The sequence below is a fragment of the Hyla sarda genome, chromosome 4, assembly GCF_029499605.1.
Source record: "Hyla sarda isolate aHylSar1 chromosome 4, aHylSar1.hap1, whole genome shotgun sequence".
Taxonomy (NCBI): Eukaryota; Metazoa; Chordata; class Amphibia; order Anura; family Hylidae; genus Hyla; species Hyla sarda.
The window spans coordinates 299,905,772-299,931,679 of NC_079192.1; the positions used below are offsets into that span (position 1 = coordinate 299,905,772).

Consider the following 25,908-nt stretch of genomic DNA (forward strand, 5'->3'; position numbering starts at 1 on the left):
AGGACTTATTGTGTTTAAACTGACAGGGAAAAGCCCATCAGTTATTAGTCAGGGCATGCTACATGTGTAGTGAGTGGCTAGACGGCCTAGGAGTTATTTTTATATTTTGTTTATCCTGCACCCCGTTTAATAAACCTGGCAAGGAGCCAGAATTGCAGAAAGGACTCGCTGTCTGCCGGTTTATTGTGGAAAAACGTGTCCTTTGGCTATGGCAAAGGACGATCCCAGAGTGAAACCCTTTACAAAGGGTAGTGAACAGGGATGCCAAACACCAGATTTCTTTCGGGAAAAAAAAAACAAGGGATATTCCCCGCCTAAAAAACAACATAAAGCAGTGACTACTGGTCAAAGCCCCACCAATTAGGAAACATCTTGTTAATGCTGGTAATGAATTTATACCAACGAGAGAGTAATTTGTACCCAGCCTCCTGGTATCGACTAGAGATAAAAGAAGTGTGTGCCCAATAATACAGCGCAAGGCACTGAGACTCCAAAACCTTAGGTGAAGATCCTTTCAACAAGCAGAAAGATACATGGGCACCGATTTCACTGAGGAGGACCTCAACATGGCATAGACCTCAGAAAGCGCATGGTGGACCTGACTAGTGGCAGAACAGAGTAATTCAAAAGGGGACTTCACTTAAACAAAGAAGGAAGGGGAGGATATAATGGTAAGAAAATGATGAAGTTGTAAAGCTCGCCAGGAACCAAATTGTCTCACTGACAAGACCCTGAATATCCACAAGAGACAGCCATAAACCATCCTTAAGAAAGTCTGAAACCCGAAGCCTACCTGAGTCTTTTCAATAAACAAATACTGGGTTAGATATCCTAGAAGGGATGGAGGATTCTTGAGAACTGGGTACATATGTGATAAGGTAGGGACCAGGGGGCCACTGTCAGGAACAAATGTTTGCATTTTTATTTTAGTTAATGTGGTTTTTTTTTTTTTAAACCTATTGACTTGACTTTGTGCACATTTCATTGTGGAAATTTGACCTGAAAATCTGTAACAATTCTGTCTTAATAGAGCATGGCTTTAAAGGGGTTTCCCAAGTTCTGAATAAAGTGACCAAATTGTGAAATGGCAGAAAATAATAAGGAAGAATATTCGCTTGATAAATCTTCTGACGCTCCACTTCTACCTCTCTATTTCTCCCTGCTTTGTTGTCTTTGCTGCAGTGATGTTGTGCCTGCATACCTACTTGTCTGCTGCAGCCAATCACAGTCTCTAACTGTTAATCACTGAGACCAGTGATTCACTCCAGTGGCCACATGGATATATGAACATGTCATGAATGCATACAAGTAAACAAAGACCAGTGGGGAGGACTGGAGGGGTGGTGTCATATTGGGCAAGGATATGGGCAGCCCTAAGCTGACTCACCTCCTCTCTCCCTGCCTTTTGGGGTGACCACTTCCTTAATAAAGTGGCCCTAACCACGATGCCGGTCCCTATGCTACTAAGGTGCAGGGCTTAGCAAAGTATAAATAAATAAAAAAACACAATACAAAGGACAAATAGACAGAGCAACGTCAGGCAGGCTAGAATCAAAACTAGAATGAAACACAGGTACAAACACACAAGGCAAAGGCAATGGCAGGAGACAAACAATGGGTCAACCCTAATACATAGTACAAAATCAGTAAGCAGAAGGTCAGACCAGACAGACAACAAGGTACAGGAATGCAGACAGGAGAGTAGTCAGGAAGCAGGCCAAAAGGTCAGAACACAAACAAAGCAGCAAAGGTAACAAGAGTAAGAAGAGTCATACAGAGCACTGCAATCACGAGCAGGACTGGGACACACTGCAGAGATTTCAATATCCCCCCGCTATTGCTGATTGGCCTGGCTAGCAACAGTTCCTATTGGTCAGAGAAGCCACGTCAGTCATAGCATGACAAGTGACTTTTTGACTCCCAGGGCCAAAAGTCACTCGTCATGTTTTCCCGGCTGTCTGAGACACTGCCCAGCATCAGTTGGGGCAGAGAAGACAATGCTGGAGCCTGCACAGGTGAATTTGTCACAGATGATAAAGCTGTGAAGGATTTATTAGGTAAGTAATGCTTTTATTTGTTATTTTATTTCATTTTCCCCCTTGAGCCCATTTAGAAATCTGAAAACTCATTTAACAAATCAGTTATGTTTTATATTATTTTTACTTGATTCAAGATTTGTTTCTTTAACAATGCTTTTTCTTATCAAGGCTCAAGATAAAGACAGTGGAGAAAATGCCATATTAAGCTTCTCAATTGACAAAGTGGAATTCATTTTATCTAGTGGTGGAAGTCAGTCACTTGGAAACATCTTCAGCGTCACCACTACCTCTGAAGACAGCATATATACAGGTTCTGTCAGGTGTGTTGTGTTCAAACAAATGTCCAGAAGAATGGGGAGTGCATGGGGGACAGAAATCTGGGGGTTATGAGGAGGGTAGTAGTCCTTGGTGTATGTTACATAGCTCAGAGGTGTTATTCCAAAAACCCTTTGTGACCCACACACCTTTTCAAAATAAAGCTGTTCCCTTCTACAAAGCCTAGGAATAAGACCTCTGAGGCCAGGATTCTGGTAAACAACTTGTAACTTTACTGTAGGCCTAACTTAAGCATTATGTCCATCTAGGTCCACTACATAGTCTCCTCAGGAATAGCAGGGCTTAAGGACAGTCATGTGGCACTGGCAAAGGCCAGGCCTCAACTCTAGAAGTCTAAAAGTCTATGGTCCATTCCTCCTCCGAGGAGAGGGCTGAAGTTTTGACTGGCTCTTGCAATAAATGGACAGGAGACTTTATGTGACCAAATCAACCACTGAACTGTACATTAAATATAAGGCATTAAAAAATTTAATCTTTGCACCCTGAATTCACAACATGGCAGTCAACTACAAATAATACAGCTACTTAGGCCTCCAGCACCTGAAATACACAATTTACATACAGCAATTCACAATAGGTAGTAGGGCTGCACGATATATCGCAAAAGCAGTCGAATCACGATTTTTGCTTCTTGCGATATAGCGATACGCCCCCTCCCCGGGAAAACATGCGATTATCTGCTCGGGCCGGCTCCCGTGGCGGGGCCGGCCAGAGCAGGTAAAAACAAATGTAAATACCCGTATTTATCGGCATATGACACGCACCTCGCCTGCGTGTTATATGCCGATAAATCTTCTGGTCACTGATTTAAAGAGGCCGCAATGGCGGCTGCTTGTGAAGTATTTGCAGCCCGGCCTTGGCCACTTTAAATCAGTGACCAGCGGCGGCTCCTCCCCGCTGTGCTTTTAATTTTCCTTACCTCCCCCTCCCTCATCATTCCCCCTTTTCCCCTGCTTTTTATAGTTTTTTTTTATTTTCCTTACCTGGCTGCCCTTCGAAAGGCCAGGTCAGACAACGGGTCTTGCGGGTCCTGTGTGGTCAAGAAGCAGATGAATGACGTCCTCTCCTGGCTCCTCTGCGCGGCATCAGTGATGTCACTTTTAATTTCCTGCAGCCACCGCAAGTCAGAGTTCAGAGTGCGGCGACTGCAGGAAATGAAAAGTGACGTCACTGATGCCGCGCAGAGAAGCCGGCAGAGGACGTCACTCATCTGTTTCACTGACCACACAGCCCGCAATACCCGCCGCCTGACCTGGCCTGCCGAAGCGCAGCCAAGTAAGGAAAGTAAAAAAATATATAAAAAGCAGGGGAAAAGGGGGAATGATGAGGGAGGAGGGAGGTAGGGAAAATAAAAAAATGAATATAAAAAGCAGGGGGGGAAGTGATGGGGGAGGTAGGGAAAATAAAAAAAATGAATATAAAAAGCAGGGGGGGAAGTGATGAGGAAGGGGAGAGGTAGGGAAAATAAAATAAAAATATAAAAAGCAGAGGGGGGGGAGTGATGAGGGAGGGGGGATGTAGGGAGAATAAAAAAATATATAAAAAGCGGGGGGGGGGGGAAGTGATGAAGGGGGGAGGTAGGGAAAATAATTTTTTTAAATAAAAAAACGGGGGGAAGTGATGAGGGAGGGGGGAGGTAGGGAAAATAAAAAATATATATAAAAAGCAGGGGAAAGGGGGAATGATGAAGCATGGGAAGAATGGCATAGGAGGAACATGATGGGGGGGATGATGACACAGGGGGAAATGATGAGGGGGGGAGGCGGTAAGAGGGGTAAATGATAAAAGGGGAGGAATGATGTGACACTTGAGGGGACGGGACCAAACTGAGGTGCAGAAGAAATCAAAGTTGGGGGGATGATGTGGCATTTAGTCCAAGTAATTTATATTACATTAATTTTTTTTAACTTAAATTTCCCTGTTAAAATGGGTGTGTGTGTGTGTTATACGCCACTGTGTGTTATACACCGATAAATACAGTACTAAAAGTCAGTGTTTCCCAACATGGGTGCCTCCAGTTGTTGCAAAACTACAATTCTCAGCATGCCCAGACCGGCAAAGGGTGTCCGGGCATGCTGGAAGTAGTAGTTTCACAACAGCTGGAGGCACCCTGATAGAAAAACACAGAGCTAAGTAAAAGGGCGCAGGGAGAAAAAAAAAAAAAAAACTTCTGCTCACCTACTCCCGGTCCCTGCAGATGCCGCTCCCCTCCGTGCGGTCCGGGGTGTCCTCTCTTCACCATTCAACTAGTAGGACCTTTCCCTTTTCAGCCAATCAATGGCCGTAGTGGTGTCACGTGTCAAGCCAGTGATTGGCTGATGGGGAAAGGTCTTTTTGGCAGCAAACACACTAGGTTTCCCACGGAAGATTTGAAACCGCCAGGGAAACCTAGTGTATTGCTGCAGTACAAGAATGTGACAAGGGGGAGGAGAATGTGACAGGGGGGAAGAATGTGACAAGGGGGGGGGGGGGGGAATGTGACATGGGGAGATGTGAAATGGGCGGTGGGCATAAAATGGGCAGGTAGGTGTGAAATGGGGGCGATTGGACCGGAAATGGGGGTATTTCACAATTTTTTTTATTATATCGCATTGCATATTGAAATCGCAATTTTTAGGCCCAAAATCGCAATCGCACATTTTCACCATATCGTGCAGCCCTAATAGGTAGCAATAGGTAGCAGCTGGAAATGCTGTACTGGGCCAAACAAGAACACGTTATTTGGCTCACATTAAATGTTTTAAGTTCATTATGTATTTTTTTCACTTACAGAGTTGCAAGTAATCTGGATAGGACATTAAAGGGTCAGTACAAAGTCACAGTTAAAGTAGTGGATAGAGGGGTTCCTTCACTAAGTGCTACCCGCTCTATAACGGTAAGCTTTACAATATTTGATGAATGTTTGTTTCACATGTAGGGGGTCAGCCCCTAGAATTACCAAACTCCATTACACTGTACTTCTAATGAGAAAGTCCACAGACTGTCATGCATCTTTCAGCCACAAGATGTCACTGTTGTTGTAAGTGAGAATGAAGTCACAGGATGTTGCTGTTGCTTTAAAAAATAAAAAAAAAGTTTTATCTGAGGAGGAGGGGGCCGGAAGTTCCCGGCATAGAGTCAGTGTGTGTGTGCTGTACCCAGCTGTGTGTGAGCTGAGGAGAGGGCTGCTAAGTGTTCCTGAAGAGAGAGGCATCTTGCAATCCACAGACTTGGCAGCAGGATTGGGGCAGAGGACAGAGACTTGAAGACAGAGTTGGATTATTGTGTACTTGATCGTGCCTGCAAGCCCCCAGAGAGAAAGGAACAGCTAAGCAAGATTACAGATCAAGAGACCAGAATGCAGTTACCTCCAAGTGACAGAAAAAGATAAGCAACTTGCAAAGAAACCAATTACAGACCAGTGCATTATAGACTACCAGTTGCAGACAGCAAGTGACAAATTTAGAGAACCGACTGCAACTACCTTCACATGAGAGACTGAGACAAGCAGCTGCTTTGTGACCTACAGAACTATGAGTGTGCATCGGTGCTAACCTGTGGCAGGGCATAGAGCAGGGTTCTTTAAATAAAATGTTGTAGCAAAGTGTTCCGGTTAGCGGGAATCAGATGGGACCGTATTAGAGGAGAGTAGCCTGTATTTCTGTGTGTGCGCTTGTGGGAACACCATATTAAGTATACGGTTCAGTAAGCTTTCCTTGTAAACCCATGTGAACTGTTATTACTGTTAATCTCATTGCCCGTCCGTGATATTCTGTTGTTTAATAAAGCCTGTTTCTGCTTCAGCCTCATTGTCTGCTGTACCGTACTTGAATCCTGCACTGCGGTCTCCTACTCCTCTGACCGCTTCAAGTGGCGCTGTGAGCAGGGTACGGTTACAGAGATGGAGGCTGCTGAAGGCAATGTGCATGATGCTAATGTGAGTACCTCAGGCAATGGTGGAACCCCTGCAAGGGCCCTCCCTATGGGCACTGTTTAACTTGCTGCCCAAATTTGATGGCCAGAACATGTCTCTGTCTGACTGGGTTCCAAGGTTACAGAGCGCTGCTAGAATTTACAATGTGAGCCCAGAGCTACAGGTAGAAATTGCTTTGGCTGCCCTAGAGGGTGAGGCCTGAAAGAATGTTTCTCTACAATCAGAAGCCACACACAACACTTTGCAAGAGATTGTGTGATTGCTGGAAGACATATACGTTGAAACAGCTAGTGCGGGCTACCTCCGGGTGAAATTCTTCTACCGGGTCCAGCAAGAAAATGAAGGGATCTCACAATATGCGACAGCCCTACAGGAAGTATTGGCAGAGGTACAGAAAAAGGAGGCAGACGGAGTATCCGGCATGGGATCTGCAGACCGAAGATTGCGAGAACAGTTTATTCTGGGACTCTTCAGCTCTCCCCTGAGACAGGCCCTGTGAGAACGAATTAGGGTGGACCTTACTCTGAACTTTCGACAAATATTAGCGGAGGCTGTGGCATGCAGTAAAGAAGAAAGTTATGCCTCCTGAGTGATACGGACCCAGGCTGTCACACCCTTTGGGGTTGTGAGGAAAGAAGAGGTCCTAGTTCAAATGGTGCAAGACCTGCAGAGCTCCCTGAGTGCTATGCACAAAAAATTTACGCAAATGGAAAGGTGGATGGAGTCGAGCTATCCCCCTGGTGCTGCCTATCTGGCTCAACAACTGCCCTATCAGACTGCCCCGCTGGTTCTTACACCATAGAATCCTTACCTGAATTCACCGTCACACCAAGTTCCTCAATATCTTCCACCGAGGCCAGCCAGTTGAGTCCTAAGGGCACCTCCCGCATGCAGGCAGAGATACTACCGTCCAGAGACACAGTGCTGGCAGTACGGAGAAGAATGACACTTTGCCAGAGAGTGTCTGAGTGATCTATCTAGCATTACACTACCGGCCCCCACAGTAATTGGGCACACTGCGGAGGAGGTGGAGAGTCAAGACGCCCAGCACAGCTCCGAACACCTGGTCGCAGGGTGCCCCATCATAAGAGCTGAAATTGAAGGTATCCCAGTCGACTGCTTAGTAGATACTGGGTCACAGGTGATGACCATGCCCGAGTCATACTTCCATCGTTACTTCCAAGCTCTGGCCAAGCCAGAACGAGAGACATTGGTCCAGGTTACAGTGGCTAACCAGCAGCAGATCCCGGTCACGGGAGTCGTGTGGATGAATGTACTGCTGTGTGGACAGGAAGTGGAGAGAAAAGGCATTCTGCTGGTCCCCGAGACGTTCAAAGAGGATGTACTGGTGATAATGGACATGAATATTTTACGAGAGTTGGACCAGATCATGTTCACTAAACGAGGACCAGGCTATTGGAAGCAAGCCACCCCGTACAAACCCACACAAAAAGCTTTCCAACGGTTGATCCGGTTCTGTGGGACACAGAAGAGTGTCCCAGTACACCAGCCTGTGGGAACAATCCGTGTGCCGGGTAAAGCTACCCTCACCCTCCCCCCTGGTTGGGAGACTATACTGACACTGCCCGTGGGAACCTTCCGCCTGTGGGAACCTTGAAGGTATGGAGGTGATCATCAAGCCGGGGGGTGTAGGAGAGCTAGGCCAGGATGCCCTAGTGGCCTGGACACTGGCAGTGGTCTAGAATGGACGAGTACCCATAAGAGCTGTGAATGTGGGACATCTGGAAGTCGCCTTGGAAGAAGTGACTCTATCTTCGATAGGCGATGCTGCTTGGACCATGGCAGTTACGCCAGACCCGAAGAGGCACCAACCCCAGAATGGAATGGGAGAACCATTGTGAAGACCATTTGCGAGCGGTTGAAGCCATGGTGTGGGAGAATCAGGCTGCGTTTGCCCGCTATGCTGATGACTTTGGCTGCACAGATGCTATCACGCATGAGATTCCGACAGGGGACGCTGCCCCAATCTATACTACCGGCAATTCATCAAAGACTACGAAAAGATAGCGGGCTCTCTGATTGAGCTGTTGAGAGGAACAGTTGGAATGCCCAATGGTCAAAGTGTCCCCTGGGGACAGAAGCAGGAAGAGGCCTTCCAGGCCCTGAAAGAAGCCCTGACATCGGCCCCCATCTACTGATGGCAGCCTCTATGGACTCGTAGTAGATCTGGATGAACAAAAAGAAGAGGATGAAACTCCAGACTTCCGCATGTTCACACCTCCAGCATTAGAGAGGATGAAACACCGGATTCCGCAGGTTCTACCCAAAGCATTAGGGAGAACCAATGAAGAATGGAGCTGAATACAGGATGAAGACGTCGGACTGCGGCAGATGAAAGGTTGGGTTACCAGCTAAGAAAACCTGACGGAGAAGAAAGGACTGACCTTGATACCAAGATGAAGTCCATTCTACACCAATGAGACAGACTGGAAGTTCACAGAGCTGTTTTGTACCACAAGTGGCAGCAGCCTGCCGATATAGAGGCAAGGTGGCAGGTAGTAATACCCAGAAGCATGGCACGAGAGGTAGCCAAGGAGACTCATGAATTTGGAGCTCACTTCGGGCCAGTTAAGACCTACCAATGGCTTGTCCACGACTGGAGGCCACGGTTGAGGAAGTCTGCCGACAGTGGCGACTGTGTGAACTCAACAAAAGCACAGAACAGAGCACAGACCATTTAACTGGCCCACGAAGACCAATCCACTTTCCAGGAAACTGTTCATCTAGGAATGCTCGGACCTGACACCCATAATGTGGTGGTGCACCATCTTGCTGGAAAAACTCAGGGAACGTTCCAGCTTCAGTGCATAAAGAGGGAAACACATCATCATGTAGCAATTTTGCATATCCAGTGGCCTTGAGGTTTCCATTGATGAAGAATGGCCCCACTATCTTTGTACCCCATATACCACACCATACCATCAATTTTTGTGTTCCAACAGTCTTGGAGGGATCTATCCAATGTGGGTTAATGTCAGACCAATAGCGGTGGTTTTGTTTGTTAACTTCACCATTCACATAAGTTTGCCTCATCACTGAACACGTCACGTTCCCTGAGTTTTTCCAGCAAGATGGTGCGCCACCACTTTATGGGTGTCAGGTCCGAGCATTCCTAGATGAACAGTTTCCTGGAAAGCGGATTGGTCGTCGTCGTCCAGTTGAATGGCCCCAAAGGTCTCCCGATCTGACCCCCTTAGACTTTTATCTTTGGGGTCATCTGAAGGCAATTGTCTATGCTGTGAAGATACGAGATGTGCAGCACTCATCTTGAAAAGTTTCCCCCCTCACATATACTAATGTGCCAAAAACAGGAAGTTAATATCACCAACCATTCCCATTTTATTAAGATGTATCCATATAAATGGCCTACCCTGTATATAATACTCAATGTGTGTGTGTATGTGTGTACGTTCCAGCATCAGGTACAAACGGCTAAAGATATTAACATGAAACTAGGCACACATGTTACTTATGTCAACAACAAACATAGGATAGGTAACATAACCCTTAACCCCCCCCCCCCCCATTTGCCAAGGTCGGGTTTTTTGTTTAAAGTCCCATACAAGTTTATGGGAAATATATGTTACTGCATAACTTCCAAACGTCCGGAGATATTTCGATAATACTTGGTCACATGTTGCTTATATGTCCACTTAAAATATAGGATAGTTAATTTAACCCTTAACTACCCCCATTTGTGAGGGTGGGGGTTTTTGTCAGCATTTCTCTCTTGGACCCAGGCAGCACAATTTCTCGGGGTAGTCTTGGCTGTGGCTCACTGTTCTAAAGCAGTGTCGCAGCCTTTAAAACAGTGAGCCTGTGGCTGGGACTCACGGGCGACATTGCACAAGTGACATCCCTCCACATCCAGACCCACGCAGGAGGACGTCAGCGTCGTCACACGTCAGTCCTGGCCGCCGCAGGAAAGAAGGAACCATGGACGGCCAGGTGAGTGTGTCTGTAGGTGTATGTCTGTAGTGTGTGTTGGTCGGTCAGGCGGGGGGGGGGGGGGGGGGGGGGGTCTAAAAATTGCTTGCCCAGGGTCCAATCAAAATTAAAGACGGCCCTGTGCACATGATACAACAACACCACACTAACACTGGCAGTTACCAGTCGTTGCTTTAAACATTAGATATTTCCCTGAGGAACACCTAGACATGCTACTAATACACGGTACACATGCTGTACAGATCACAGCCAACTGTCTGTTACAGCAAATATTTACTTTCCTAAAGGAGAACTCAATGTTGCAATGCAAACAACAAGCAACCTCCCTCTACAATCATTGGGAACTCCAATAACCCACTTTCTTTTTAACCTGAAATAGGAATAAATAGAACTCCAGCACTTAATACCGTTAACACTGACAGAAGCTGGGATTTCACCAGAAAGAATTATGACATTGAGGCTATTTTCGCTTTTCTACATCAATAAACAACCAAGCCAGACCTGTCAGTAATTAGACCTGTCAGTAATAGTCTGCTTAGCTAATAACTAGGAAATGTATAATATACTGCCTGCCTAGCTCAGTGCTTAGTACACCCTTTACACTATACCTATTTTCAGGACCTAGGACAAAGTAACATCTCTTTCTCTCACTTCCTTTCCTAATTTCTCTTACATTTTTCTTTTTTTTTCTGTGATTTTCTTTTCTTTAGTTAGGGTTTATTCCTTTTAGCATGCTTTAAAGGAAAACGGTCAGCTTGTTTACCCACACTAAACCCAATACACTGGATTATAGTGTGGGTGAACAGGAGTCCAACAAGGGGTCACTTACTTAAATATGGCCAGTAGGTCCTGAGATATGTCCCACCGAATATCCTCTGCTAAATTCAGCGAATCGTGGGCAGGAGGCGGGGCTTCATCGGCTTGATTTACATATTAATTGTCTGTGACTCCACTTACTAGTGAAGTGGAGTCACAGAAAATGATTATGTAAATTGAGTCTGTGAAGCCCCGCCCCCTGTGCGCGATTTACTGGATTCAGCAGAGGATCTTCTGGGGGACATATCTCAGACCTACTGGAAATATTTAAAGGGGTACTCTGGCGCTTAGACAACTTATCCCCTATCCAAGGGATAGGGGATAAGATGCCTGATCGCGGGGGTCCTGCCACTGGGAACCCCCGTGATCTTGCATGCCGCGCCCCGTTTATAATTACTGTCGATAATGGGGCCGGAGCATTGTGACGTCAAGGCTCCGCCCCGTGTGACATCACGCCCCCCTCAATGCAAGCCTATGGGCAAGATCACGGGGGTCCCCAGCGGCGGGACTCTCGCAATCAGGCATCTTATCCCCTATCCTTAGGATAGGGGATAAGATGTCTAAGCGCCGGAGTACCCCTTTAAGTAAGTGACCCCTTGTTGGACTCCTGTTCACCCACACTATAACCCAGTGTGTTAGGTTTAGTGTGGGTGAACAGGCTGACAGTTTTCCTTTAATATAAGAATCATCTGCATCATTGTGACAATTTGTATTTATTATTATATCATTTACACTTATTGTATTTTCCCCCTGTATTGTAGATATTTACAATAGATGAATCTTATCGAGTGGTACTGCGATTTTCAAAGTCTGTTGATGAGCTCACTGAGAACGTAGAAATGATCAGCAGGTAAGACTCTGTATATACATAGGCCTTTTTTTATGACATGTATTCAGAAACACACTATGTGGAATTAAACATGTTTTTATCTCTTTGATAAAAATAACTTTGTATGCTTTGTCCTCCATACAGTCCATGATTTATCTCTTGCTAATGTAGCTTGCTGTGGTGTTGTTTTTAGTGTAAGAACCATTCAGTGACAGTTACAGGCCCATTTTACAAATTTATAGGTAAGATGAACGGGGATCCACCATACTTTGCGGACTTGTGTGCCTTGTTGCTGCGCTGTTGGCAGTTGTGTGTGTATATGAGTGTGTGTATATATATATATATATATTATATATATGTGGTGGCGGGGTGCATGGCAGATGTTGTTACCCTAGGGTCAGATGGCATTAACCCCTTGAATTCGTGACGTCAGGGTGTGGTTTAGCCTATAGCTACCTGAAGTTATACTGCTGGATCCTGTGCTAGGCACAGGGGCAATAAAGACTCCAATGCCAAGCTACGGACAATGGTAGCTTTACTGAGGGTAGACAGTTGGTAAAGTCTATACAGCTCATCCAGGGCCCAAGGAGGTGACCAGTGACGCAGAAACCTTAAGGTAAAACATATTTACAATGGGGAAACAAGTGCAGGGGGTCTTGGGGACACTGAAGGAGGCTGCCTGACAGGACAGCAGAAGCACGCGGTAACACCTCCCGTAGTTGGCTACTATATATATTTATATATTTATTTATTTGTATACTTTTTACTTTACATGTGCACTTTACACTGGATTTTCCACTGTGTACTTCAATGGGTCAGCAGAAAATCCGCAATAGAGGCAGATTTGCTGATTTTTCTTCGGACCCATTGAAGTCAATGGTAGCAAAATCCGCAGCATATACGTAGCGGAAAAAACGCAGGTAATCTGCTCGTGTAAACGTACCCTAAAGGAGTACTCCAGCGAAAATGTACTTATTTACTTACATAGGTAATTGATCCCAGGGGGGTCTGACTGCTGCCCTCCCCCCCCCCGCATTCTCCAGGACTTGACCCTGGTGTTCTCAGTGCACATGCTCGCTCCATTCATTTATATGGGAGCACTGGCGATGCTGTACTCGGGTCTTTTCGGCACTCCCACAGAAATGAATGGAGCATGTGTCGGCTAAAGCACGCACTCCTTACTGAGCGGCGGGTCTGGTCCTGGTGATCGCGGGGGTCCTAGCGGTCAAACCCCCTGCAATCAGCTATTTATCCCCTAGAGGATAAGTATATTTTTGCCAGAGATCTCCTTTTAGGGTGGCCTTCCTCTCCTTCTCACATGGAGACAAAGAACATGGGTCTTCCAGTGCAGCAGATTTAGTCAGTCATCCCAAGTGTGTTTGGGAAACAGGAGCAGCGAGAGTGCCTTCCTCTGGGAAGAATTGCAGAAACTTCTCTGACAAGTTGCTAAGTAAAGTTTCTACATCCAGTTGGTAACATTACCAGTCCTTGCAGTCGGGCCCCTTAGAACCAAACATCCAGTAACCCAGCAGGGCATACTGGCTTGCCTCATTTCATGTCTCACATCTGAATTTTTGTTGTTGTCGCATTGTCCTCTTTTACTTTACCTCTGATGAACTATATTATAATTTCTTGATATTATATGTAATATATTTATACCACAGACAACTTGCAATAGCAACTGGCTCAACAGTACGTGTGGCTGGGATTGAATCAGCGGAAGCCTCAAAAAGAGACGTCCGGTAAGCTAAAGAAACAATAGATAAGTGGTATGAGCATTCATAGGTTCTACATTGAAAAGGATGTCTGTATTGTATGTACTCTATGTTTAGATAAATTATTAAGTAATACATGAAATATCATATTTGAGACAAGGCAGAAGTATGATATGTGACAAAGGTATCTTCTAGCTTTAATTAGATATAAAATGGACCATATTGTTCTCCTCAAATTTGGAAGGGAACAGTTGGCAGTACAAAGTATGTGCGATTCAGTAATACGTTACAAATTGAAAACTGAATACAAATGTAACAAAGTTTCAGAAAAATAACAAATTTACCACCATCTGTTCACAGAGGAGCTGTACCTGACAAGTTTATTGGTATACTTTAAGTCAGTTTATTTTTCTGCCCAAAACAATTGTTTATGTGAAACCAGGTAATTGTGTTAAATGTCTTTTAAAGGGGTTTAGTCTGTTGTGAGTAACCCTTTTTTAAAGATGTTCCAGAGATAAGCTTATTTTATGAGATCCAGCTTGAATTCATACACATTCAATTACTAGTGCTGGGGAAAAATGCAATGTAATTACTTCATCTACAACATATGCAAATATTATACTACCTAAAACCTATTTATAGTGGTGACCACTATTCCTTAACCCCTTAAGGACCCGGGTTTTTTCTGTTTTTGGATTTTCATTTTTTTCCTCTTTATCTTTAAAAAAATCATAACTCTTTCAATTTTGCACCTAAAAATCCATATGATGGCTTATTTTTTGTGCCACCAATTCTACTTTGTAATTACATCAGTCATTTTACCCAAAAATCTACGGCAAAATGGGAAAAAAATAATTGTGAGACAAAATTGAAAAAAAAAAAAAAAACGCCATTTTGAAAATTTTGGGGGCTTCCGTTTCTACACAGTACATTTTTTTCAGTAAAAATAACACCTTATCTTTATTCTGTAGGTCCATACGGTTAAAATGATACCCTACTTATATAGGTTTGAGTTTGTCAGACTTCTGGAAAAAATCATAACTACATGCAGGAAAATTTATACGTTTAAAATTGTCATCTTCTGACCCCTATAACTTTTTAAATTTTTCAGCGTATGGGGCGGTATGAGGGCTCATTTTTTGCGCCATGATCTGAAGTTTTTAGCGGTACCATTTTTGCATTGATAGGACTTATTGATCTTTTTATTCATTTTTTCATGGTATAAAAAGTAACCAAAAATGCACTATTTTGGACTTTGGAATTTTTTTGCATGTACGCCATTGACCGTGCGGTTTAATTAACAATATATTTTTATAATTCGGACATTTACGCACGCGGCGATACCACATATTTTTATTTTTATTTGCACAGTTTTTTTTTTTAAATGGGAAAAGGGGGGTGATTGAAACTTTTATTAGGGGAGGGGTTAAATGGTCTTTATTCACTTTTTTTTCCCACTTTTTTTTGCAATGTTATAGCTCCCATAGGGACCTATAACACTGCACACACTGATCTTTTACATTGATCACTGGTTTCTCATAAAAAAACAGTGATCAATGATTCTGCCGCTTGACTGCTCTTGCCTGGATCTCAGGCACTGAGCAGTCATTCGGCGATCGGACAGCGAGGAGGCAGGTAGGGATCCTCCAGCTGTCATGTAAGCTGTTCGAGATGCCGCGATTTCGCTGCGGCGACCCCGAACAGCTCCCTGATCTAACCGGCATGGCTTCACTTTCACTTTAGACGCGGCGTTCAACTTTGAACGCCACGTCTAAAGGGTTAATGGCACGCGGCACCGCGATCAATGCCGCGCTATTAGCCACGGGTCCCGGCCGTTGTTAGAGGCCAGGCCCGACTTGCTGTGGCCCCGCGTTATAGATCGGGAGCGGACTCATGACGTATGGGTCCTTAACCCCTACAGGACCCATGACGTAACGGTACGTCCCGACACCCTGGGTCTTAAGGACCAGGGACGTACATTTACGTCATGGGCAGTTTTAGTCCCCGCCGTGCGCCGGGCGGGGATCGGAGCGGGATGGCTGCTGAAATCATTCAGCAGGCATCCCGTGCAAATGACCAGGGGGGTCATCAGACCCCCCCATGTCGGCGATCGCGGCAAATCGCAAGTGAATTCACACTTGCGATTTGCGCGATTCCGGGTCATTACGGGTCTATAGTGACCCGGTGACCCGGAATGTAAGGGGGATCGCGGGTGTCTAAGACACCCACGATCACCCTGAAGCGATAGGAGTGAGGTGGCACGGGTGCCACCCCTCCTATCCCTGCTATTGGTGGTCTAGACGCGACCACCAATAGCAGATCGGGGGCGGGGGTGTTTACTTTCGTTTTCCCCGTCCTGCCCTCCCACAATAGGCGGGGCAGGACGGGGAAACGACGGGAACCGGCGCCGAAGATCCACTTACCGATCCGGGCGGGCGTTGGAGGCTGCAGGCGACGGAGATCGGCGGGCGGCGATGACGTGCGGCTGGATCCGACGGAAGCCGGTGAGTTGCCTAGCAACATCTGGAGGGTACAGTTTGAGACCATTATACAGTGGTCTCTAACTGTAGCCCTCCAGATGTTGCAAAACTACAACTCCCAGCATGCCCAGACTGCTGTTTGGGCATGCTGGAATATGTAGTTTTGCAACAGCTGGAGGGCTACAGTTTGAGACCACTATATAGTGGTCCCTAAACTGTAGCCCTCCAGATCTTGCAAAACTACAACTCCTAGCATGCTCAAACAACTGTTTGCTGTCAGGGCATGCTGGGAATTGTAGTTTTGCAACAGCTGGAGGACCACAGTTTGGAGATCACTTTGCAGTGGTCCCTAAAACTGTAGCCCTCCAGATGCAAAACTGCAAATCCCAGCATGTCCAAACAGCAATCAGCTGTCTCGGCATGCTGGGAGTTGTAGTTGCGTACCTCCAGCTATTGCATAACTACATCTCCCAGCATGCCCTTCGGCGATCAGTACATGCTGGGAGTTGTAGTTTTGCAACAGCTGGAGGCACACTGGTTAGAAAATACTGAGTTAGGTAACAGAACCTAACTGAAGGTTTTCCAACCAGTGTGCCTCCAGCTGTTGCAAAAGTACAACTCCCAGCATGCACGGTCTGTCAGTACATGCTGGTAGTTGTAGTTTTGGAACAGCTGGAGGTTTGCCCCCCCCCCATGTGAACGTACAGGGTACATTCACACGGGCAGGCTTACAGTAAGTTTCCTGCTCCAAGTTTGGGCTGCGGCAAATTTTTCGCCGTAGCTCAAACTTCTAGCGAGAAACTCACCGTAACCCGCCAGTGCGAATGTACCCTAAAAACACTACACTACACTAACACCTAATAAAGAGTAAAACACTACATATACACCCCCTTACACTGTCCCCCCAATAAAAATGAAAAACGTATTGTATGGCAGTGTTTCCAAAACGGAGCCTCCAGCTGTTGCAAAACAACAACTCCCAGCATTTCCGGACAGCCACTGACTGTCCAGGCATGCTGGGAATTTAGCAACAGCTGGAGGCACCCTGTTTGGGAATCACTGGCGTATAATACCCCCATGTCCACCCCTGTGCGATCCCTAATTTAGTCCTCAAATGCGCATGGCGCTCTCTCACTTTGGAGCCCTGTCGTATTTCAAGGCAACAGTTTAGGGCCACATATGGGGTATCTTCGTACTCGGGAGAAATTGCACTACTAATTTTGGGGGGCTTTTTCTCCTTTTACCCCTTAGGAAAAGGAAAAGTTGGGGCTACACCAGCTTGTTAGTGTAAAAAAAAAAAAAAAATTACACTAACATGCCGGTGTTGCCCTTTACTTTTTATTTTCACAAGCGTTAAAAGGAAAAAAAAGACACCCAAAATTTGTAACGCAATTTCTCCTGAGTACGGACATACCCCATATGTGGGTGTAAAATGCTCTGCGGGCGCACAACAAGGCTCAGGAGTGAGAGCGCACCATGTACATTTGAGGTCTAAATTGGTGATTTGCACAGGGGTGGCTGATTTTACAGCGGTTCTGACATAAACCCCCCCAAAAAAATACCCACATGTGACCCCATTTTGGAAACTACACCCCTCACGGAATGTAATAAGGGGTACAGTGAGCATTTACGCCCCACAGGTGTTTGACAGATTTTTGGAACAGTGGTCCGTGTAAATGAAAAATTGTATTTTTCATTTGCACAGCCCACTGTTCCAAAGAGCTGTCAAACGCCAGTGGGGTGTAAATACTCACTGCACCCCTTATTAAATTCTGTGAGGGGTGTAGTTTCCAAAATAGGGTCACATGTGGGGGGTTCCACTGTTCTGGCACCACGTTGGGCTTTGTAAACGCAGATGGCCCCTGACTTCCATTCCAAACAATTTTTTTTCCCAAAAGCTCAACGGCGCTCCTTCTCTTCTGAGCATTGTAGTGCGCCAGCAGAGCACTTGACGTCCACACATGGGGTATTTCCATACCCAGAAGAGATGGGGTTACAAATTTTGGGGGGTCTTTTCTGCTATTAACCCTTGCAAAAATGTGAAATTTGGGGGGAAACACACATTTTAGTGAAAAAAAAAATTTTTTTTTTACATATGCAAAAGTCGTGAAACACCTGTGGGGTATTAAGGCTCACTTAATTTCTTGTTACGTTCCTCAAGGGGTCTAGTTTCCAAAATGGTATGCCATGTGAGGGTTTTTTGCTGTTCTGGCACCATAGGGGCTTCCTAAATGCAACATGCCCCCCAAAAACCATTTCAGAAAAACGTACTCTCCAAAATCCCCTTGTCGTTCCTTCGCTTCTGAGCCCTCTACTGCGCCCGCCGAACACTTTACATAGACATATGAGGTATGTGCTTACTCGAGAGAAATTGGGCTACAAATACAAGTATACATTTTCTCCTTTTACCCCTTGTAAAAATAAAAAAATTGGGTCTACAAGAACATGCGAGTGTAAAAAATGAAGATTGTGAATTTTCTCCTTCACTTTGTTGCTATTCCTGTGAAACACCTAAAGGGTTAAAACGCTGACTGAATGTCATTTTGAATACTTTGGGGGGTGCAGTTTTTATAATGGGGTCATTTGTGGGGTATTTCTAATGGGAAGACCCTTCAAATCCACTTCAAACCTGAACTGGTCCCTGAAAAATAGTGAGTTTGAAAATTTTGGGAAAAATTGGAAAATTGCTGCTTAACTTTGAAGCCCTCTGGTGTCTTCCAAAAGTAAAAACTCATCAATTTTATGATGCCAACATAAAGTAGACATATTGTATATGTGAATCAAATTTTTTTTTGTTTGGAATATCCATTTTCCTTACAAGCAGAGAGCTTCAAAGTTAGAAAAATGCAAATTTTTAAAATTTTTCATCAAATTTTGGGATTTTTTACCAAGAAAGGATGCAAGTTACCATAAAATTTTACCGCTATGTTAAAGTAGAATATGTCACGAAAAAACAATCTCGGAATCAGAATGATAACTAAAAGTATTCCAGAGTTATTAATGTTTAAAGTGACAGTGGTCAGATGTGCAAAAAACGCTCTGGTCCTGAGGTGTAAAATGGCCTGGTCCTTAAGGGGTTAAGGGGTTAAAGGGGCATTCCAGGAAAAAACTTATTTTTTTTTTTTTAAATTTTTTTAGATCAACTGGCTCCAGAAAGTTAAACAGATTTGTAAATTACTTCTATTAAAAAATCTTAATCCTTTCAGTACTTATCAGCTACTGAAGTTGAGTTGTTCTTATCTGTTTGGAAACAGTGCTCTCTGCTGACATCTCTGCTTGTCTCAGGAACTGCACAGAGCAGAAAATTCCCAATTTGTTATGGGAATTCGCTTCTACTCTGGACAGCTCCCGAGACACGTGTCATCAGAGAGCACTTAGACAGAAAAGAACAAATCAACTTCAGCAGCTCATAAGTACTGAAAGGATTAATATTTTTTAATAGAAGTAATTTACAAATCTGTTTAACTTTCTGGAGCCAGTTGATATATAAAAAAAAGTTTTTTCCTGGATAACCTCTTTAAACTGTACCTAAACTTTCACACTTAAAATTTTGTAATATGCCCGCAAAGTGACCAGGTCAGTCTCATTCTTTTTTGTTAGTCATACATACCTTTTTACCCTTGTTATTTGGCCATAAAGGCACCTCACAGAGATTTTCTTCTTCCTTGATAAAGCAGGTTTAGTGGGTGTGTCTCAGTAAATGTAATGTTTGCCAGTGTTTTATGCCGGTTTTCTGTTTACTATGTCTATATTAGGCTTGAGCATACAGACTCAGCCTATCTGCACCTATGATCTCCACAGGACATGCTCTTGTCAACCATTGGTGCATGCTGTCGAATTTTATGCTGCAAATTTTATGCTATGTAAATTCTTTTATTCATGTTAATGTATGCTATTAGTGAACAAACCCTTACACGGAATAATATTTGGAGAGCGCAGAAGATGTCACGCTGATGCACTTTGCCAGTGCAACATCTTTGGCAGTGTCTACCTCCATTACCCAAGTGTAACACCTACATGACTTCTAACAACCTTTATTACCTATGTGCAAAACCTATATGACTTAATCATTCTGCAGTTTTCCCAATATCATTCTGCACTCATACAACACTTATGAGGTATTGAGGGCTGAATGACGGGGGGGGGACCTGAATTTTAGCACAAGGCTGTAACCTAACAAATTGTGAAAAAGGTTAATGGGTCTAAAAACTTGAATGCATTATATATATATATATATATATATATATATATATATATATATATATACCCTTTCCCTTTTTCACTCTTGAAGTATGTTTAATGGTAAAATGAAGGGTGTCATTACAAAGCACAATTAACCCCCCTTAAAAAAAATCAAGCCCTCATATGGCTCTGTAGATAAAAAAAAATTTAAAAACTGTTGTTAAGGAGTTAAATTGTAGAACTTTCAAAGGGGTACTCCAGTGGAAAAAAAAATATTCAAATCTACTGGTGCCAGAAAGTTAAACAGATTTGTAAATTATTTCTGTTTAAAAATCTTAATCCTTCGAGTACTTATCAGCTGCTGAATGCTCCACAGGAAGTTCTTTTCTTTTTGAATATCCTTTCTGTCTGACCACAGTGCTCTCTGCTGACACTTCTGTCCATTTTAGGAACTGTCCAAAGCAGGATAGGTTTGCTGTGGGGATTTGCACCTACTTTGGACAGTTCCTAAAATGGACAGAGGTGTCAGCAGAGAGCACTGTGGTCAGACAGAAAGTAAATTTTAAAAGAAAACAAACTTCCTGTGGAGCATATAGCAGCTGGTAAGTACTGGAAAGATTAAGATTTTTTAATAGAAGTAATTTACACATATGTTTAACTTTCTGGCACCACTAGATGGTCGGGGACCGGGATGCCTGCTGAAATCATTCTGTAGGCATCCCGACACATTGCCGAAGGGGGTCCTGAGACCATCCCGTGTCGGCAATCTGAATTTTCGGTGATTCCGGTTCCCGCCCGGGGACCGCACTGGGATGCCTGCTGAAATTATTCAGCAGGCCTCCCAGCTGATCTCCGAAGGGGTCCTGAGTCCCCACCATATCGGCGATTGCTGTCATGGGGGTCACATGTGACCCCATGACCTGGATAAGGATGATGAGCAGAGGTGTAATATACACCACCAATCATCATCTGTACTGTACTTTGAGGTGGCAGGGTTGCCACCCCCCAGTACAGCTGTGATTGGGCGGCCGTAGTGACCGCACCAATCACGGCAATATGGGGAGGGGGGAGGTGGGTGAAGGAACAGGTTGTTCCATTCTGTCCACCACAATTCTGTGATCTGGTGTGCAGGACGGAGCCCCGTGCTGCCATCTCCCCACTCAATGTGAAAAAGTGCCCCCTTTCTATGGCCCCTTGGCACAGAAAGCGATCAGGAACAGTTTACATTAGGTAGGGACAGGATAGGAGTAAAAAAACAAAAAATGTTTTTTCCTTTAAAGTATACCATACTGTAGGTGTCCGCGGGTCCGTAGCACCTTTTTGTGCATGACCCCGGCCCTACTGGGTCGCTGTGGTCTGTAACAGTGTTTTTTTTTTGGCACAGACCTTTTTTTTTTTTTTTGCTAAACGTGTGGCTGGGCCCTCTTAGCTATAAAAAGAGTGGTCCACCATCGTTAGCTAAAGCCCATCCGCCGCTGATCAGTCTTGTAGTACTGATCAGTGTTTTTTTTTTGTGGTGCAGGCACTTTTTCGGGATAAAGGGGCTTTTTTTCTTGCACCTATAGGTGGTCCGTGCAACCAGTAGCAGGCCTGTGCTGTGTGGACGGACCGTACCTCTGTATGTGGCCTGCCCCACCACTGTCAGTGATTTATCACTGATCAGCGTTTTTTTTTTGGGGTTCAGGCAGGCACGTATTTTTATTTTATTCTCTGGGTATTTTGTGTGGGGGTCTGTGTACGTGCCACCAGCCACTGTTCTGGGCTGAGTGACCGGAACCCCCACTGACTTCTGCGGACCCTGCCGCCACCAAGCGCTAATCAGTGCGCTCACCACTGATTAGGTTAACGCTTTCTTTAGGCACAGGGCTTTTTTAGCGCTAGAAGTCCATTTTTTTTAAAGAAATGTTTTTCCTCCCCTTTTCCCCTATTTTGTTTATATTTTTTCTGTTAGGGCGGGTTTAGTTAGTTAGGTTAGGGCAGGTTAGGGGGGTAGTCTCGCACCGCAGCACACACAGCACATACACAAATAAAGTTTTCCCCACACACATACACACACCCCCATCCCCATTAGAGTAGGGAAATGGCCCTCAGGGTGTTCTCAGCAGATATGCCATACTTGCCTCCGACACTGAAAGCGCCACATTGGACGAGGAAAACCCTACCTTCCTTATTTCCTCATCCTCCTCATCATCTGGTTCTGATGATGAGCCACCAAGGCGGCAGAGATGCCGCCATGCGGGACCACAAACCTCCTCTGCTCCTAATCCTGTGCCCCATGCTAGTATGAGTCCCCCTGGCGCTCATACTAGTCAAGCCCCCCTGCCAAGTTCACTGGTGCCCCGTACCTGAGAACTTGTCTGGACTCAGCCAGCGGACCACGAGCCCGTGATTCCTGAGTTTGTTGTCGACTCAGGAATCAAGATTGACATCGTCGGGTTCACTGAAATTTACTATTTTAGTTATTATTTCAGTGACGACTTTGTCATTCTGATGGTTGAGTAGACTAATCTGTACGACCAACAGTTCATTGCCGCAAACCCGGGCTCACTCTTGGCTAGGCCCGGTGGCTGGTTCCCAGTCGATGCAGCTGAAATGAGGACATTTTGGGGCCTCGTGCTGCATATGGACCTAGTCAAAAAACCCAGTGTCAGGCAATATTGGAGAGGGGACGTCCTTTACCAGACCCTGCTCTACAACATGGTCATGGCACTTCCCCGGTTCGAGGCCATTCGGAAATGTTTGCATTATGATGATCATGCAGCATGTCCCCAGGCCAGTCATCAATCACTTCAGGGCCAAATTTTGGGAGGCATATATTCCTGGAAGGGAGGTAGCTATTGATGAGTCTCTCATCAGCTTTAAGGGGAGACTCAGGTTCCGGCAATACATCCTATCCAAGCAGGTGAGGTATGGCGTGAAGATAAACTTATAAAGTTTGCGGGAGTACCTCAGGGTACACTTGCAAGTTTATGGTGTATGAGGGACGAGATTCCCATATTGAACCCCCAGAATGTCCCCCCACTCTGGGTGTTAGCGGGAAAATTGTTTGGGGCCTTTTGCACTCATTGCTAGATAAAGGTTACCACCTTTACATGGATAACTTTTATACTAGTATCCCTCTCTTCACATCCCTCACCCCCAGATCCACGCCCACTTGTGGGACAGTCCAGAAGAATCAAAGAGGCCTTCCTTCCTATCCCCTCCAAATTCCTATCCCCCGGGGGGAGTCTGGTGCCCTTACCCATGAAAACATGTTGCTGGTCAGGTATAAGGACAAGAGGGATGTCCTTAGGCACACCACAATTCATGGGAACGGCAGCACCCCTGTCCCTGTGCGAGGTACCGTGGGACCGGTCCTCAAGCCCGATTGTATTCTGGACTACTGAACTACAATCATAATATGGGGGGAGTTGATCCTTCCTCAAGCCATATGATGCCATGCGGAAAACACGGGTATGGTACAAAAAAGTTGCAGTCTACATGGTACAGGTTGCCATGTATAACTCTTTTGTACTGTCCCAGTACGCTGGCAGCACAGGGATATACCTGTTGTTCCAAGAGGAAGTTCTAAAGGCCCTTATCTTTGGTGAGCGCCAAAGAGCGGGTCAGAGCACCTCTGGAACTGTGGGCCCTCCAGCCAACACTTTCTAGGTGAGGTCCTCCACACTGTAAAGAAGGGACAATCCCAGAAAAAATGCAGAGTGTGTCGCAAGAGTGTGTCGGAAGGACACCACCACTCAATACAACCCTTTCCCTCGATCACCCGGACCTCTGCATTAAGGATTGCTTCAGGGAGTATCACACCAAGGAGTTCAAAATTTTTAATCCTTTCACCTAAATTTTATTCCCCAGAATTCAAGTCCAATGTACCAGTCCAGAGTACATTGTCTTCCAAATTTAAAACTAACCCCCCCAAAAAACCTCTTTACCCCCGATATCTCCCCCCCCCCAAAAAAAAAAAAAAGGGACACAGAGTCAATAGCATTGGGGGTTTGCAGTTGCCTCAAATGCGCAGCACTCTCTTCCCTTCTGAGCGGGGTGCGCATTTGAGGTAACAGAATAGGGATGGCCACACCGTCACATTCCCAGAAGGATGATTCAGAGCATAGGGTTTGGGGCACTTCATCCATTCCTGTAAAATCTCCACTTCCCCCCTATACACCTTCCCTAGGGGGTGTACTGTTTGTAATAGGCTCACATGTGGGTGTTCCTGTCACGATTCGGCTTCCAGGTAGTGGATCCTCTGTGTCAGCGAGGGATTGGCGTGGACCGTGCTAGTGGACCGGTTCTAAGAGGCTACTGGTGTTCACCAGAGCCCGCCGCAAAGCGGGATGGTCTTGCTGCGGCAGTAGCAACCAGGTCGTATCCACTAGCAACGGCTCTACCTCGCTGACTGCTGAGAAGGCATGGGACAGAAGGACTAGGCAGAGGCAAGGTCAGACGTAGCAGAAGGTCGGGGGCAGGCGGCAAGATTCGTAGTCAGGATGGATAGCAGAAGTTCAGGTACACAGGCTTTGGACACACTAAACGCTTTCACTGGCACAAGGCAACAAGATCCGGCAAGGGAGTGCATGGGAGGAGATCAGATATAGCCAGGGAGCAGGTGGAAGCCAATTAAGCTAATTGGGCCAGGCACCAATCATTGGTGCACTGGCCCTTTAAGTCTCAGAGAGCTGGCGCGCGCGCGCCCTAGAGAGCGGAGCCGCGCGCGCCAGCACATGACAGCAGGGGACCGGGACGGGTAAGTGACCTGGGATGCGATTCGCGAGCGGGCGCGTCCCGCTGTGCGAATCGCATCCCCAACGGCCATGACAGTGCAGCGCTCCCGGTCAGCGGGACTGACCGGGGCGCTGCAGGGAGAAAGACGCCGTGAGCGCTCCGGGGAGGAGCGGGGACCCGGAGCGCTAGGCGTAACAGTTCCTTTCTTGTATTTTCCTCTGAATGTATGTAACTGTTAGGTCTGTAGGAAAGATCGGCCTCAAATGCAAAGAATTCTTGCTCATGAGCTCTGTTGTATTTCCAAGCGACAATTCGGAGTCACATGTTAGTTGTTCCCAGAAAGATGAAGCAGAGCATAGGCTGAAAATTGCAATTTTCAAAAGCTACCTTTCATCTATTTCTGGAAAATAAATTTAGGAAACACCCGGGCGTTCAATATGTCCTCTTTACCCCTATACCCATTCCTTGTGGGGTGTACTTTCTGTAATGGAGTCACATGTGGGTGTTTCATTTTTGTATTTTCCTCTGAATGTATGTAACTGTCAGCTACTGATATGCCATAGGCCACAAATGCAAACAGACCTCTATGACTTTTAAACCTTGTTGTGCGCCCGCCCATATGTGGATGTATTTTCATAGTCAGGGGAAAAAGTCCACCAAAATTTTTTAACCCAATTTCTCCCCTTACCTCTTGTGAAAATGTAAAAAATTGGGTAACCCCAGTATTTTAGTGTAAAAAAATAACATTTTTCAATTTATGGCCCACTTTTCAAAAAACCTGTGAGGGATAAGTACTCACTGTACCCCTTGTTACCTTCCTTGAGGGGTGTAGTTTCAAAATTGTGGTCACGTACCAGGTTTTTTATTTTATGTCAGAACCTCAACCATTGCAGTTCAAAGCACCAATATA

At 45.4% G+C, this 25,908-nt stretch overlaps 1 protein-coding gene across 6 annotated transcripts in view; it reads left to right on the forward strand.

Annotated features, from left to right (window-relative positions):
• Positions 1-25,908, forward strand: part of CDHR2 (cadherin related family member 2) — a 231,215-nt gene that overhangs the window by 173,747 nt on the left and 31,560 nt on the right. For all 6 annotated transcript variants that reach the window (XM_056574710.1, XM_056574708.1, XM_056574711.1 and 3 more), the window contains exons 22-25: positions 2,208-2,359; positions 5,148-5,250; positions 11,835-11,923; positions 13,567-13,644. In XM_056574710.1, the coding sequence (XP_056430685.1) occupies positions 2,208-2,359; positions 5,148-5,250; positions 11,835-11,923; positions 13,567-13,644 (422 nt within the window). The remainder of the gene's footprint in view (positions 1-2,207; positions 2,360-5,147; positions 5,251-11,834; positions 11,924-13,566; positions 13,645-25,908) is intronic.